This window comes from Pseudorasbora parva, chromosome 7 (genome assembly GCF_024679245.1).
Source record: "Pseudorasbora parva isolate DD20220531a chromosome 7, ASM2467924v1, whole genome shotgun sequence".
In the NCBI taxonomy this organism is placed as follows: domain Eukaryota; kingdom Metazoa; phylum Chordata; class Actinopteri; order Cypriniformes; family Gobionidae; genus Pseudorasbora; species Pseudorasbora parva.
Genome location: NC_090178.1, coordinates 32218103 through 32233808, shown reverse-complemented (window position 1 = coordinate 32233808; position 15706 = coordinate 32218103). Strand labels below are relative to the sequence as shown.

Below are 15706 nucleotides of genomic sequence, written 5' to 3'. Positions count from 1 at the left end.
TGTCTGTTTAAAAATAAATAAGAAATATGCTGTTTTTGGACATTTTTTTAACACAATTAGCCTATTAAGTGACCCGATTTTACTGGAGAATGCGCAGTAAAGACGCATAATATAAAATATACACTTTAAGTCCACACAATTCAAGTAGGCTATAAGAGAAAATAGCGCGCATGGTGCATTTAATACCCAATAAGTTCATGAAATATGCGTCATTCAATGAGAAAAAAAGTTTCTAATAATATAAAAGACAAGTAGCCTATTTAACAGATTGAAAACACATTCTTTTCACTAGTATTTATATCGCTTTCTCCAGTTTTTTTTTTTTTATTCTTTTTAGCAAGCATAGCCTATACTTACTGCACATATGCGAAAACTACAGATCTTGGTCAGATGATAATAATAATAATAATAATAATAATAATAATAATAATAATAATAATAATAATAATAATAATAGTAACACAAACAAAATCCCTGTAAACTGAATAGTCACTTAACTGAATAAAATGAAAAATCATAATAATAGTTTTAATTCCAAACGGTAAATATTACAGAGAATATACATGTATGTTTATATCGGTGAAAAAGTCTGTCAGAGGAATAAAGGTCGCATCTCCTCTGGGAGCCGGAATGTCCATCCACGAACTTGAAATGAATCATTTCGCGTAGATGATTTCGATCTAAAGCAAAGGGTTCGTGGTGTAATACTGTAAACGGTCTCTGTTTAGTTTTTTTTCTTTCATTCTTCTGTTTTGAAACCATATTTTGACCTGACGGTCGGTGAGGTTGAGCATTCTGGAAAGTTGGAGCCTTTTTTCTTTGTTGATGTAAACACTGAAGAAAAATTCTCTCTCCAGCTCTCTAATCTGATATTTTGTGTAAGGACACCTCTTTTTCCGTGTCTTCTGTCCATCTGAAATGTAGAGAGAAAACAACAGTCATTGGATTTGACCTTTAACTTTACACAATTGCATAGAAATATTGTAGTAATGCATGCAGGAGAGGCAATTACCGTTTATACAAAATTATGCACAAAAGTGTAGCGGTTATCTAAATTTGATTGTAATAATTAAATGATAAATTATGTAAAAACCGAACACGTTATGCATTTAGCCCTTCATTTCCAATTGTAATGAACAACAACACACTCGATAATGGAGGCTTAACATTTCATCTTTTATTTATTTTCATTCACCAGAAAAGTAGGGGGAAAAACACATCTGAGAATATTTGCTCTTTAATATTTAACAGGAATTCTAGTCAGAACAATAGCCTACCTAAAAAAAAAAAAGAAACAGTCTGACGTAAACCGTGGCGATAAATAAGCTCAGCGTCTCTTAAATATGGTTGCATTAATAAATAGCCCGACTGTAAGCCTGGAAAGCATGTTTTTGAAGACTCGAAGGGAAATGGCCTATCATTCACGGCCAATTTCAATTTCGAGCACGTGATCTCGCGTTTATAACAAAGTTTTGTTAGGGTAAATATACAGGGCCCTCTGTAAACCTTATATGCTTATAAAACAGCATATAAAACCTTTAACAACAGCACGTTACATCAGAAACTTTCTCGCGCAACTGCTTCAATACGTACTGCTGCCGCCGCTGAATTTCTCTTCGTTGTTACCGGAAGATGGCTCCGGGCTGCTGGTTTCCTCACACCGCTCTGTCTCCTCTGTTCCCCGACAACTGTCGCTGGCTGATTCCGCGGGCGGAGGAGGCGCCTTGCTCGCTCTGTCCACCGGGTGCTCGCTCGGCTGATTTTCCACGTTCCCGTACGCTGTCTCGAAAAACTGGTCAAATGCCTGGGGAAGCACTCCGTTCCTCCCTACGCTGCCATACACGTTGGACGTGTGGCTCGCGTTGGAGTGGTAAAGAACCGAGTTATTTTTCGATAGCATGTCCCCCAAAGTTCCAGGATTGGACAAGCAGTCCCTGTGAACCATGTCTTCGGTCGCGTAGCAGTGTGGCAGATTGCCCCTGGAGTGCCACTTACTGGACGTGTCAATGGCATAGTCCCTGAAAGATACCTCTCTAACGCTCTGAACTTGTGGCAAACTGGACGTGGAGTATGAGTATGTCATGGGGCAAGTAGACGGGGTCTGGGGCAGAAAAGGAGGAAGGCTAGAAAATTCCGTTCCAGACACGTAATAAGTACAGCCGGGCAAATACATGTTAGACCCAACGGGTACCCGCTCATCAAAATCCATCATGACACTTGGTTGGGCACGCCACAACCATAGTACTGCCTCGCATCGTAGTACAGAGCTGCTTCAGCTTCAGTGGCTTTGAAGCAGATCCGCCGAGCAGAAATTTTGAGACGTGAGCTGACGTGGAGATCCATCTCCATCCATTCCAGAGAGCGCCAGTCATGTGACCAAGGGCAGAAATTGACATGTACCTCTTAGAATATTGTATGCCAACATGTGCAAATGTTCAAGTCGAGGAGCGAGCGATACTTTCATTGATGAGCGTGCGCATGCAGTGGACCACAGTTGGTTATGTTGACACTTTGGATTGCTGGAGAAACCCATCCGCGCGCTCAATAGCCAACGCGCCTTACTAACATCACCGTGGCTTCTCATGTTTATGGATTTGTTCTATTAAGTCTCAGATATCTCATGTCGCTGTAACTCTCTTACCCATTTTTCCGTCGTATATATAGGCTCTTAAAAATAAAAGTGCCAGGAAGGCACAAATAATATATTTCGCAGTGATACAATTTGAATTCCCAAATGATGTTCTTGTTAATTGAGACTTGCATGCAATCAACTAAATCGAACAAAATGGTATGGCTGTGTATGCCTTTTTGTGTTTCATATATTTGCCTTTCATAATAATCAGTTCAGCGCCATTGGCACGAGAATTGCTACTTTACGCTTTTGCTAATTTTGAGCTTTTCTGGTGTTTTTCTCTGTTAAGAAAAGACCATGATAGTTTATTTGAAAACGTTGTTTCAAAGTGTGTTTATGACTAAAATAAAGCAATTAAAGGTTTGTACTGTGGTCCCAAATTGTAGCCTAAATGTTTAAGCAATATAAAAATGGATATTCACAAAAGGCGCAGTTGGATGAGCATGAGCTAGTATATTATCTATATATAATTACATAAAATGCAATTCATTTAGATAGTTTTTGTATTAATATGAGTGTTAATTTTGACAGAATGATTTGATTAATTACAAAATGTGAATATAGTGCACGTGTTTCAACTTCTTGTTCTGAGCGCCATTTGGTTCAAACAGATATTATAGATAAGCTTTTTTCATATACAGCATTTATTCAAGAAGACAATTAATAAGGGTCAATTTGCGTTCTGCTGCAGAATTAATTAATGCGTTTTACGCTTGCCAATAATCTTTTAAGGTATGCTGTGTATAAGGAAAGACAAAGGCAGAATTTGCCCGGGTTGGGCACTAGAGTCATGCAGTGAAGCGGCTTGAAAACACAGTTGAGGCCCATTAAGTTTTAGCTTGGACTATGGCCCCCATAGAATTACTTTGGATTAAACCATGATCAGTGGCCGAACATTTCCAAATACACTCATTTATGAACAAATAAAACCGAGAGAAAATTAAATGAGAAGTTTGGACAAAGCCTGTAAACCGGTTGCTGCTATATGTTCAACTACGAAAATGCGCTCTTTGTGAGATTAGAACGGTTTGCATTTCCCTTATTGCCAACGCTGATTTCTTCGGTATTATGGCTTTTAATGAGTAATCTTGTGCTGGGAGGCAACACAAACTAAAACCAGTCCAAGACAGACGTGGTTTTATGGTGCTCTTGGTATCTTCCTCCAGCCATTGTCAGCTCAGACAAGCCATGGCCGTCGGAGAGTGATCATGAGACGCCACCTACTTGGAATTCGTGAACTTCAATGAGACCTGAAGTCACGGGTAACAGTATATTAAAGGGAGACAACGGCCCCGTGCGTTGTATCGGGTGAGAGTCATGTTTTCTTCCGGGTTTAATTCACAAATGCACGTGTTCATAGAAGGTTATCATGCATGTTTCGGTCACTAACAATAATCTTGCTATTATTAGAGTTGTGGGTTCAAATAGAAGGTGTCGTTCAGTGTAGCCTTACTGAGCAGGCCCACGCGTGGATCAATATGACTCCACAAAGAACTAGGTTAAACGTTACATTTCGTTTTGACATAGGCTATTTAAAAGTGTGTGAGCAAGACCTCAAGGGTGATGGTCACTTGCACATATAGTGTACAAACAGCGCCCCGGGTGAGGTTTAAGGGTTTCCACGAGTAGCTACTAATTGTATTGCACGGAACTTTGGCATTTTCTTCAGCATTGTTTTTTTTTTTTTTTTTTTTTTTTTTTTTTTGGACACCCGTATTAGGGAAGGCAAATTATATGCAAACGAACGATAACTTCTCGCACTGGATCAAGTTAGCACTTCTTTCTTGAGAAGCACAGTAATTGGTACAGTCCAAGTCAATTTGTCATCACTTTACTAAGAACAAATGAAATTTGTTCTGTGTTAGACGCTCATGTCAATCCACTTTGAAAAGCGGTGGTTTGGGATTTTTTAACAACCCATTTCTCCTCTGAAATTGTAAATCGTTCAGTTGTCGTGTAAAAGCGGTAAAGCTCGCGCAAAATGCATTTCATACCTGTTCATTTCAATTCAACTCATTTTAACACACATAGCCTAGATTTAGTTTTTTTAAATTACAAGGGTCTTTCAATTTGAACAAATAAATGACGTTCTCGTGTTCAATGACGTCTAAACTTTGAAAATGCGAAGATTGTAGCCTATAAATAGAAAAAACACTTTAATTTAATTAATTTAATGCTATATTAAAATAAACGTGCCATCATATAACAAAATAGAATCCACTTTTCGTTCCCTTTCTAATGTTATTTTAATGTGAAAATGTGATATTACTGTCTGGCTGCATGTCCTTACAATTTTGGTGCATTTAATTAGCACTGATTATCTTTTCACTGCATGTTTTGTCGCAGTGCAGTTGAGGGCCCACTTTTAATATTGCCATAGGAATGACGTAAGGTAAAGTCTCGTTGAAAATGTAGATTTAGACTATTTTATAGTCCTGTGTCTTTATACGTTTTTACTCTGTAACCACCCATTAGGCGTTTTGTGTGAAATATAAAAAATCTAGAAAATTATATTCCTCTGCTTTAGTTTTCTGGTTCCCGACACATTTCCAGGAGAAGGACAGCGGGGTTGAACCTAAACCCAACCTTTGCCTTGCACTTGCTCGGTAAAGTTTGGTGAGTATCGATGTTGATGCCACTATGACTTGTACAAACAGTTTTACAGGGGACCACATTTTTCAGAATTGCAGATCTGCATAGACCAAACAAGTGAAATAAAACTGTACCTAATATGTTGATATGAACGGTTCATGCGCCACTCAATGGAAGGAAAATCCGATCGAATGCCTCAAAAATACAAAAAAACATTTTAATAGCACGCTTTCGTCTAGTTTATGTTATTGAAACGTATTTAAATATTAGGGAAAATGTGCTTTTAATAAATAAATGTTAATATTAATAGGAATATCTAGGAGTTTTTTTTTTCTCCTTTAGGCTGCTAAACGCTTTGTTTAGCCATTATCATTTATTAACTAAAAAACTAAACAAAGGTAAAACACTTAAGGCATTGCCTAATTTAATTGCGGCTGTTAACAAAAGTGTACAAATTATGAAACTTTCAAAGCTGATTTACAATGTATAATTTTGTGTACACCAAAGAGTTGCTTATATAAATCAGACCTTATGCATTTCAAAATAATTCATAGGCTGTAATTTATTTGTGAACATTTTCTGCAGTTGCTTACAACAATAAAAAACCCTATATCCTTATAGATGAACACCTAATGTTGAAAATGTTGCTTTTTGTATGAGCAGTGGAATAAATGAAATTGTTGTCGTTGTTGGATATTTATTTCAGTAAAGTAATGAGACACTAATAGCATCTTAGGTTTCATATCCATCTAACGTTCTGGCATCAGCCTTATCCTATAGATATTTGTAAAGCGATCATAGACTTTATATCCGACAGTCGGCTAAACATCACCAATTTTCTTTTTACCGATTAGCTGAAGTTCATAATATTTAGCGATGTTATAAACTCAAAAACGCTCACAAGCATCTGAATTCAATTTACATAGACCATCCCTGATGTTGAGAACGGTGCTGGTTTACTAAAATACCATTTCTTTTAGTGCCTTTGGGTGGCAGCACAGTCCAGTTTGAAATGCCTTTTGATACACTGAAACGCAGACTGTGAATCCCGTCCATGTGTGCTTCTCTCCACATTTTCCGTCTGCTCGGACGTTTTTCAAGACCCCAGCTCCCAGCCTGCCTTCAGATCCCACAAATAGATTCTGATCATTTGTTTGTGACTATTCAGAAGCCTTACGGTGATATAGGCTATGAATTGCCTGTACCATTACGACAAATTCCGCAAATACTCGGTAAATGTAGAGGTTTTGTTATTTTATGCATTTATTGAATAGAATACACTCTTAAAAATAAAGGTTCCAAAAGGTATTTTTTTCTTAATGCCGACATAGAAGAAACATTGTTGGTACCCCAAAGGACCTTTCAGTGATCAGACTAAAAAAACAACAACAAAAAAACTTAGTAAAAAGAACATTTAAAAAATCTGAAGAACCTCTTTCTACTATAGGCTAAAGAATATTTTGCGGAATGGAAAGGTTCCATGGATATTCTACATGGAACCATCCATGCCAATAAAGTACCTTTATTTTTAAGAGAATAGAATAGAATAGAATAGAATAGAATAGAATAGAATAGAATAGAATAGAATAGAATCAATGATCAACTGTTAATGAAATATACTAACGTTGAAAATGTATCAGCTTTTTTGAATAGCAATTGTGTCAGCTCTGTAACAAGCACAAAAAAGTTGAAAAGTAAAAATCTTTCTGACTCTTTAAATAATAAAAGTTAACTGCTGGCATACTGTTTTCCAGAATTAAAACGTTGGCGGCGAATTGTTGTTACACGATGTGACTTAATACATTTTAAAAATGCAAAAACAAAAAGCCAAGTATACAAAATTAACTGGATTATTTATTATTTGCATTTAATTGGTATTGTATTAAAACTACAAACTGATGTCTTAGTGGCTTTGGTTTGCAATGAACTTGAGCGATTGGCATGTAGCATACACCGAGAGATTGTATTCGGATATACATTGGGTTGAGTAAGTAGTTAAAACATTTATGAAATATTATTATAATATGAAGCATGTCAAAAATGAATTACATTTAAAACGGTAGATAAATATTATGTCACAGTTCACAAACTTTATTGGAAATGCATTGTACGTCTGTTTACTAATTTTCCATTTTATTTTTCAGGTGTAGTTTGGTTTTCTCTAATTTGTGGAAGCTGATTTCAACAAAAACCTTTTGTTGGTATTATTTACGTATTGATATATTTGTTTTAATGTTTGTTTGCTTGTTCATTGGTTTCATATTTTAAAATATGGTCTATAGCTTTGTACGTAAATATTTGTTAGCTGAAATTCAGTAAACAGTTAAATCCTTATTTTGAAATTTTGTTGTGGAAATGGAAAACGCCTACCTCAGAGTGACTCCAAACCCGAGTCTTTTTTTAGCTGCATATGGCTAAACTGAGCATTGTGTGAATTATGCGGAGAAGAATATACATAATTATACATAATATAATAATATACATAATAGCCTACCTCCAATATCTCATACTCTGTTCCCTGCCTTTCACTCTTTTCTTTCTCCTTTAGATTATTATTGTTGACTATATTATTCGATGATTAACTTTTATGGTATAAGGAAAAACATACAAAACACCGACACAAACTCATTTTAAAACATCTATTAGCCTACTGTTTTTGGAATCTGAGTCACTGATCTTCAAGTACAAAGAAAAGGTAAATTGGTTTTCTATAGAACCCCAGGGTTCGATTTTAAAGAAAGCTTTACACCCAAAAGGTTCTTTATAAGGAGAAATGTCTTAAATGACTGTATAATACTTTCGTGCTTAACGGGTTATTTGCTTCTTCTTTTTTCCAGTGATAAAAAATATTTTTACGAGCTGTTCAATTCATAACATTTCATTAAAACTAAATTAATTAATTAAAATAAAATAAAAATCCATAAAAAGATGCCTTAATTGGAGCCACTAAAAGGTTTGAATCGCCTGACAGAATCGTTTAAGATTCTATAGAACCTTTTTCTTCAAAGAGTGTAGAATCAGAGGACTGAAAATAAGGAAAATGATTATTATAACTTTATGGGGCTTTACTAACACTTAAAGAAAACATATAAACCTCGTATTCGTAGATTTCAGATCTCTAATACTTCTGTGAGGAACAATAACCCAATTGCCGAAAGTCAAGGCAAATGCATATTTGTGCCACTAGATGGCAGCACTGTAACGCTCATGGAAAATGGCTATTGTAGAACAATTGTTCTTTAAAAAATTGGAAAGACAACATTTTGACAGACACTATTCACTCATTCGTATTAGCAGCTGATCCTTCTATTTTACTCATTAGCCTACTTTTTGGAAATATATATATATATATATATATATATATATATATATATATATATATATATATATATATATATATATATATATATATATATATATTCTATAATAGGGTATTATGTTTATGCTAAACATTGACATTCGGAATAAATATAAAGATACAAGTATTGAAATGCATCACTTAATATGTGGAGTTTTATTTGCATACTCTCTGCAGTAACACACATGCGAATTTGTATATTTCGCAGGTGCCAAAAAGCGACTTTGTATTTACAAATGTGCGTATGGGGTTAAAAAGAAAAGAAAAGCTCGAAACAGTCTTGGGGTAATTTAGTGTACAGTTAGCGTAGCATGCAAATCCACAGTCTGAAAGGTACAGTTGTTTTTATGGAAACGGGATGTGTACAAAATAAAATATAAAAATAAAAAAATACACGAATTGCCATGGTTTTGTCTGTTTACTTCACTGATTTTCTTGTTGAATGTTGCATTTACATTCTTCCCACGTCTTACTGTCAAAGACGTTATAGATTAAATTTGTGTGTGTGAAAATCAAGTAGTGAACACGGGCACATTGTTCTTGAGCAGTATCTTCGCTTTTACCAATGTCAGTGTTGGCAATATGCACACAGCTATTTTCCCTCCTGGGCATAGTCTCGTGACGTGGAACGGATGATGGAATGGATTTCAGAATAAATAATGTCGAAGGTCCTTCCATTTATACCCCTTTGGTATTTCAGTTTTACTTTTTTTCACACTTTAACTGATGGCCTTGTATTTGTTGACCACTTTCTTCTCTTTCACCCGCCTGTTTTGAAACCAGATGGTCACTTGTCGCTCGGTCAGGTTTGTGTGAGCAGATATCCTTCTTCGTTTGTCCTTAGTGATGAACTTATTTGTGGCATATTCTCGTTCTAGTTCCTTCAATTGAACCTTGGTGTAGGGAACCCGCTTCTTCCTCCCTCGACGCACTGACGCTCCATCGGTACCTGACACAGGATCTAGGGGTCAGAATCAGATCAAAAAAATAAAATAAGGTTGCTTGCAAAAGCAGTAACAAATAGGTGCTTACGTCAGAAATGTCAAATAATACACCATATGATAAAAATGCCTCAAGTAAAACACAAATAATAAAAAACAAATGATTATAAAATAAAAAGGTATGTCCAATTCTCACTATTAACTACTTGGTTATTGGGTTATTATTATGCACATTACTAGGATATTGGCTGTTTATTAGTACTTATAAAGCACATTCTATATCATATTCTACATCCCTTAATCTTACCCAATACCTAAACATAGCAACTAACTATATATAAGCAGTTTATTAAAGGGAAAAGTCGTAGTGAGAACTGGACCTTAATCTAACGTGTGATCAAACATTTGCAATCATGAAGTGGTGAGAATATCCTATAAAAATTGTAGACCATGTGCACCTTAAATGTACTTTCTTCGTTTTTAAATCAATGATAAAAGTCTTGCTATTCGTAGGCCTAGTAAAGCTTAATTTTACGCGCTCTGAAACCCTATTTTTCCTCTCATAATAAAGCAGAAACACTGCGTTTTTACCTTGAATAGAGGATTTCCATAAGGTGTTTGACTGTGTTTGATCTTTCGGGCAGTACACCGGGCTACTCCACCCGTTCGTGATTGCCCAGGGCTGGTAGGTTTCAACAGGCAGAAGAGACTCGTGTCTTGGTTCCGCGGGCGCGCTGAGCGCAGGTACGACTGGCACGTCGAGATAACTCGGCACAGGCTGGTAAGGGCCAGACGAGTAGCCCTGGTAGAAGGCAAATTCCTTAGCACGAGAAGAGAACTCCTCTCCAGAAACAGACGTGTCCATGTATTTTTCCCCATACGAGGTGGGCTGCGGGCAGGACTTGGGCATCCTACACGGGTAGTAGCTGCCGCCAAAATATCCATAAGGCAAAGAAGCACTGGGAGAATTCTGCACGGCTGAACACGGACTGCATTGTTTGACAGGTTCTCCCATGCCCGACCCTGGCACCTCACTCGACGAGTAGGCTGTGCTCGGGGCCAAAGAAGACGGGTGGGCAATAAGATTCCTGCACTGATTAGCAGCAAAATTGCCTCCCACAAATCCCTCCATGTTTTTGCTCATATCATCCAGGCCGTTGTCATAGAGAAACATCACCGGGTCAATCCAGCGGGAATGGAGGAGTAAAGACGCTGTCATAGCACGCCCTACATGGAGCCTACCAGCTCTTTTAGAATTCCCCAAGACTGAAAGAGAAGCAGTGGATCAGTGGAGTAACAGATACCCATGCGTCCCGTGTGCGTCGAGATCCAACTATTATTGGACAAGCTGAGGCACGTGACATGCAAAGAGGCTGATAAACGTCTAAACTGGAGATAACGCCGATCTAGCAAGACAAACATACGGCACTGAAGTGAAACAAAGTGGAGGGATTTGGTCAAAAATACCTATAAAGATTCTGGTGATAAGTTTTATCCTAAAGAGGAAACCAAGTGGCTTTCCATTGCGCAATGGGACTGAATTTAACGCACCGTATATAATTTTAACAGTACAAGTATTGCAAAATCGTAGATATCACATTTTCATATCGACTATTAAAATACAGTTAGCACTCATGAATAATATAACGTTTTTTAGTTGGTGCGTATTTTGTATTAACATGCTGAACCTGTTTTGGTTTATTATTATTTTATAAAAACAATAATTTCTTCATCGCCATTTTTTTGTCTAAACAACAAATATGTTTTGTAATTTACCAACAAAACGGATTTTATTGTTGAATGTTGCATATTTACATTCTTCCCACGTCTTACTGTCAAATACGTTATAGATACAATTTTTGTGTCTTGAGCAGTATCTTCGCTTTTACCAATGTCAGTGTTGGCAATATGTACACAGTTATTTTCCCTCCTGCGCATAGTCTCGTGAACGTGGAACAGATATAATGCAAATTAAACAAAGAACAAAAAAGTCTCAAAGTGGCAATTTTCTTTCTTTCATTTTTGCAGAGCTACAGTGAACCATAATACCATCGACCATTTCGAGCCCATGAAATTGTCAAATAGCAAATCACACTTTATGAAAATGACCACCATTTTATTACTCTATACGGCTAGAAATCCAGCCCACAATTTGGCAAGACTCGTTTACATATGAGTTACACACGGCTGGAGGCCAAGGTCAAGTTGAAAGTTGCAGTCTAGCCAGGGCCCTTGTTGTCACTGAAGGCTAGACCGTCTGGCAGGAAACGACCACACATCTCCGGGTACATTGTAAACAGGAGCACAAAGGTATTATACTCCTTGTGATGCCGCAGATTCAGCATCAGTGTCTCCTGATTAATGTTTCATTACAGTTCTGGTTATTTGATGTGTTGGCACAGAGGTCTGGCTCTGCTGGAATTAAATAGCGAGGAGCAGTAGCCTAAAGAGAGCCAATATTCAGGCTTCGTATTTATTAGGCTAGAAATAGGCAAATTATTGTTGTTATTATCATAGTAGGAGACTATTATTATATGTTATGTCAGCCTAAAATGATATAAAAATCCCATATGATGTATTGCTAGTCTTATTTCATTTATTTGAGTCTCTTTTCAAGTCGGGTACACATGAATGACTAGGCGAAATCAGTCAAAACGTTTTTTATTTTTAAACGTGACACATTTAAACTGAAATTGGTAAGTTTCTTGTTGCATTTAAATTAATAAGTTACCTTAATGTTGGAACGATTCTTTAGGCGAATAACCTAGCCTATATTTTTACCCTTATCTGAGAAACAGATACTTTCATGCCTAATATCAGCTTCAAGAATATTGAGTACAATTACGATAAATAATAGATACATTCAAAATTACTATTATAGAGCTGTTTATTAGATGCACATAGGAAGGAGAAACTAAAAAAATCCTGGTAATTTTAGTTGGGGTACCGAGGAGCAGCCGTTTGTCGGCTATATGCTCGCTGCAGCAAAGTACACAGGAAATAAGCTCGCTGGTGGCGTGGAAACACAGGCATGTTAGGCGCCAAGTCCCTGTTTGATCTGTTTAAGGTTTCTTAAGCTATTAGCGTTCAGCGTTGTCCGACCCTCTCTCAATAGCTGAACTGCGTAAAGACGGAGTCAACATAAACAGGCGGATGTGAGAATTGCTTGTACACTGACTAGACCCACAGATGATTCAATGCACAGCTACATTTACCTCGAAGATATAGCTAGACAACCGGTAAAGGGCTATACAATATTCCTCAACTTAAAAATAATCAATTGTTTCCTCAGGATTTGACGTAAACCACAGCCATCGCGTTTGTTGGTCATTTAGCCCTGTCAATAAGGCCTAAAGTAGACTAATGTAGGCCTAAACATTTTTTTAGTCTACACAATCACATGACATATTAAAGCCTTAAGATTATGTTTATTCAAATAGATGCACTATAGTTTGTGAGATGCTGAAGACAATGGTTGCCTATAAGATTTGGGATCATTTCAATCATTCTGTGTGTAATTTAAATAGACGGAAATAAGTCTTTATGTAACAATTTCAACCAAAATATAATTTTGGATCTAATTGGCTTGGATCTAATTTACTCTCATGAGCAAAGAACTGGAACTGAGTGAACTGTATTTAAGAGAGTGCTTAAATGTTAATTTCAGATTCTAAATGAGGTACTTTTATTCATCTTCTGCAAATACATTCACGAAAACCAATATAGGCAACGGCTGCTGTAGATATATTAAAAGTAAATATTTGAAAGGCACGAATACTAGAGTCCTTCCTACACTATAGAAAACCGTAGACTTCAAATCTCACCTGGTAATGTTACCTGCATTAGCCTACGTATTTTAGACACTTTGATATTGCAAACATGCAGCCTATTAATAATAGCCTAATATATAGGCTACTAAAATATATTTTTAAAAATCCCTTTCCAATGAAATTTTCTTTCAACGCGGTTTGACATAGTTTTATGAACTTATGACGCGTAAATAATCGGTTAAAATGTATTTGAGGTAGCCTACTGAATTTTTTCAAAATGTTGCTATTTTATAAATAAATAAAACACTACATTGGTCTTGTTGGATACTTGAAAACACCGTTTAAATTGAATAGCCTAATTAATTATTAAGCATCTTAATTACTAGGCTATTAATTTACTTTAACGGATTTAATATTAGGATTTTTTTGTTTTTCTGACGCTATAGCCTACTGTTGCATTGGAATTAAATTGTATATTAACATAAATGCAATATTTTCTTAAACGTCACAACTTAGATGCTTTAAAGCAGAAACTTGATGTCCAGTTTGTGGAATCATCCCTTAAAATATCGCCAACCACCTTTATTACGTAATAATACGCAATGAATTAACGAATAAAATAAAAAAATAAAAAAATAAAATGTATATTTTAGTAGACCAATCTATTTTGTATGTTTTCCCATAAGCAAAAATCGCATTAGCCTACCTTAGTTAATGTTTTAATGAAATATAGAAGAAATTGTTTTATTGGCATATCTCAAAGTCCAAACATTCGTCATAATTCTCATTCTCTCAAACCAAACAGTTTAACTTAGGCGTGTGTGTGTGTGTGTGTGTGTGTGTGTGTGTGTGTGTGTGTGTGTGTGTGTGTGTGTGTGTGTGTGTGTGTGTGTGTGTGGCAGCGAAAAATGTTGACTAAATATTTAAATTTTTACTCTTTTAGGGTCCAGATTAGTTTTCTATTAAATGATATAGGGCTAGGCATAAATAAATAATTAATAATCAGCCTATTATAAAACGTGTTAAGTTAAATTGGTCAATAAAAAACACGAGTTTACTGTCTACAGTTTTTTAAAAGCCTTTATATATGAAGCATGCAGAGTATGAAGCTTAACATGCAATTATACAATTGTTTTGAAGGAACAACACAATGCGTGAAATTAAATAATACAATAAGCTTGTTTTGAATCATGTAGGCTAAAACTGATGGCAACGAGCCATCTTGTAGGCTTCTCAACTACATGGCAATTTTGTGTTTCTGTTGTGGAAAAAAAGATAGTGAGGTCTCACTTGGCATGTATTTTTTCAAGCAATTAAACATAACATAACTACATTACCTACACCAAAATCCAAGTAGCCTATACACATATCCTGTTTCTACCACCTGAAGCTCAAGGTCCATACAATTAGTCTAAATTAAATACATTAATATAGTGTACTCATTTCTGCCTCATGAAAAAGAAGATTAAATCTAACACTTTGTTAATGGGGACTTTTCAGGTCATTCTACACGGATTGTATTATTATCGCAATATAGTCATTTCAGAAAGTCATTACAAATGTTACCTATAGCCTAGTAATAGGCTAAGTGTTTCATTGAACCCAACTCCTGAAAACAAATGCTTTCGCGAAGTTAAAATTTAGACTAGCTACATAAAGAATGCGCTCAATTAACGATTCAATTATTCAGAGATCATACCCTACATCGCATCTATAGCCTAAAAGAGTTTCCACCTGTTATAGTTTTATGCGATCAATACACCTTTAGATAGCTAGGCCTATAGGATACCAATTTAAAAACAAATCACAAAAATAACGAAACATGAACTGAGATGTTACAGCCGACGCAGAATTTGTCATCTGAATCTGAGTTATTCACCACGTGGTCAGTTGAGGACGATTATCCACATTTGCCAAAAATAATCCGATTCTGAAGTGGCTGCATCCGCCCGGCGACTAGCAAATGTCAGAAGATAAAACAAGACAACGAACTACAGTTAGAAGATAAATGTTGAAGTCTAGAAAATCGTTACCGCTGAGAAAAGACTGAGAGATAATTTTCAGGTGTTTCAATGACCAGAGAAAGTCATGCGTTAAATGGTTCAAACCTGAATGGGATACCGGGTTTTGGGCTGTCTGAAGTCTAACTACCCCATGTTCCTCTGTTTGTAAGACCTGCCAACAGATAACAACACAGCACTTAGGCCTCCATGCTTAATGGACTTTTTATGGGTTTGTCCTGTGATCATGTGACCTCTAGCATTATGTCCTCTCTGTGGCTCTTTGGTGGGTAGATCAGAAACATACCGACGACTGCATTTTCCCTCGTTTTGGAAACCATGAGTGCAAAAGTGAGTGTGACAAGAAGAGGCAAAAGACAATGAGAGAATGAGGCGGCAAATAAAAGTTCTGA

The 15706-nt window shown here is 36.3% G+C and overlaps 2 protein-coding genes across 2 annotated transcripts; both read right to left on the bottom strand.

Annotated features, from left to right (window-relative positions):
• Positions 1-557: 557 nt before the first annotated feature.
• On the bottom strand, positions 558-2353 carry hoxa11b (homeobox A11b). Its single transcript, XM_067449752.1, is given in 2 exon segments — positions 558-913; positions 1594-2353. Coding segments are annotated over 2 exon segments (993 nt in total). The 3' UTR covers positions 558-680.
• A 6928-nt stretch (positions 2354-9281) lies between these two features.
• hoxa13b (homeobox A13b) lies at positions 9282-15472 on the bottom strand. Its single transcript, XM_067449751.1, has 3 exons — positions 15402-15472; positions 10115-10789; positions 9282-9543 (listed from the first exon to the last, which is right to left on the bottom strand). Exons 2-3 carry the CDS (start codon positions 10740-10742, stop codon positions 9302-9304), a joined length of 870 nt encoding a protein of 289 aa, XP_067305852.1. The 5' UTR covers positions 10743-10789; positions 15402-15472; the 3' UTR covers positions 9282-9301.
• Between the last annotated feature and the right edge of the window lie 234 nt (positions 15473-15706).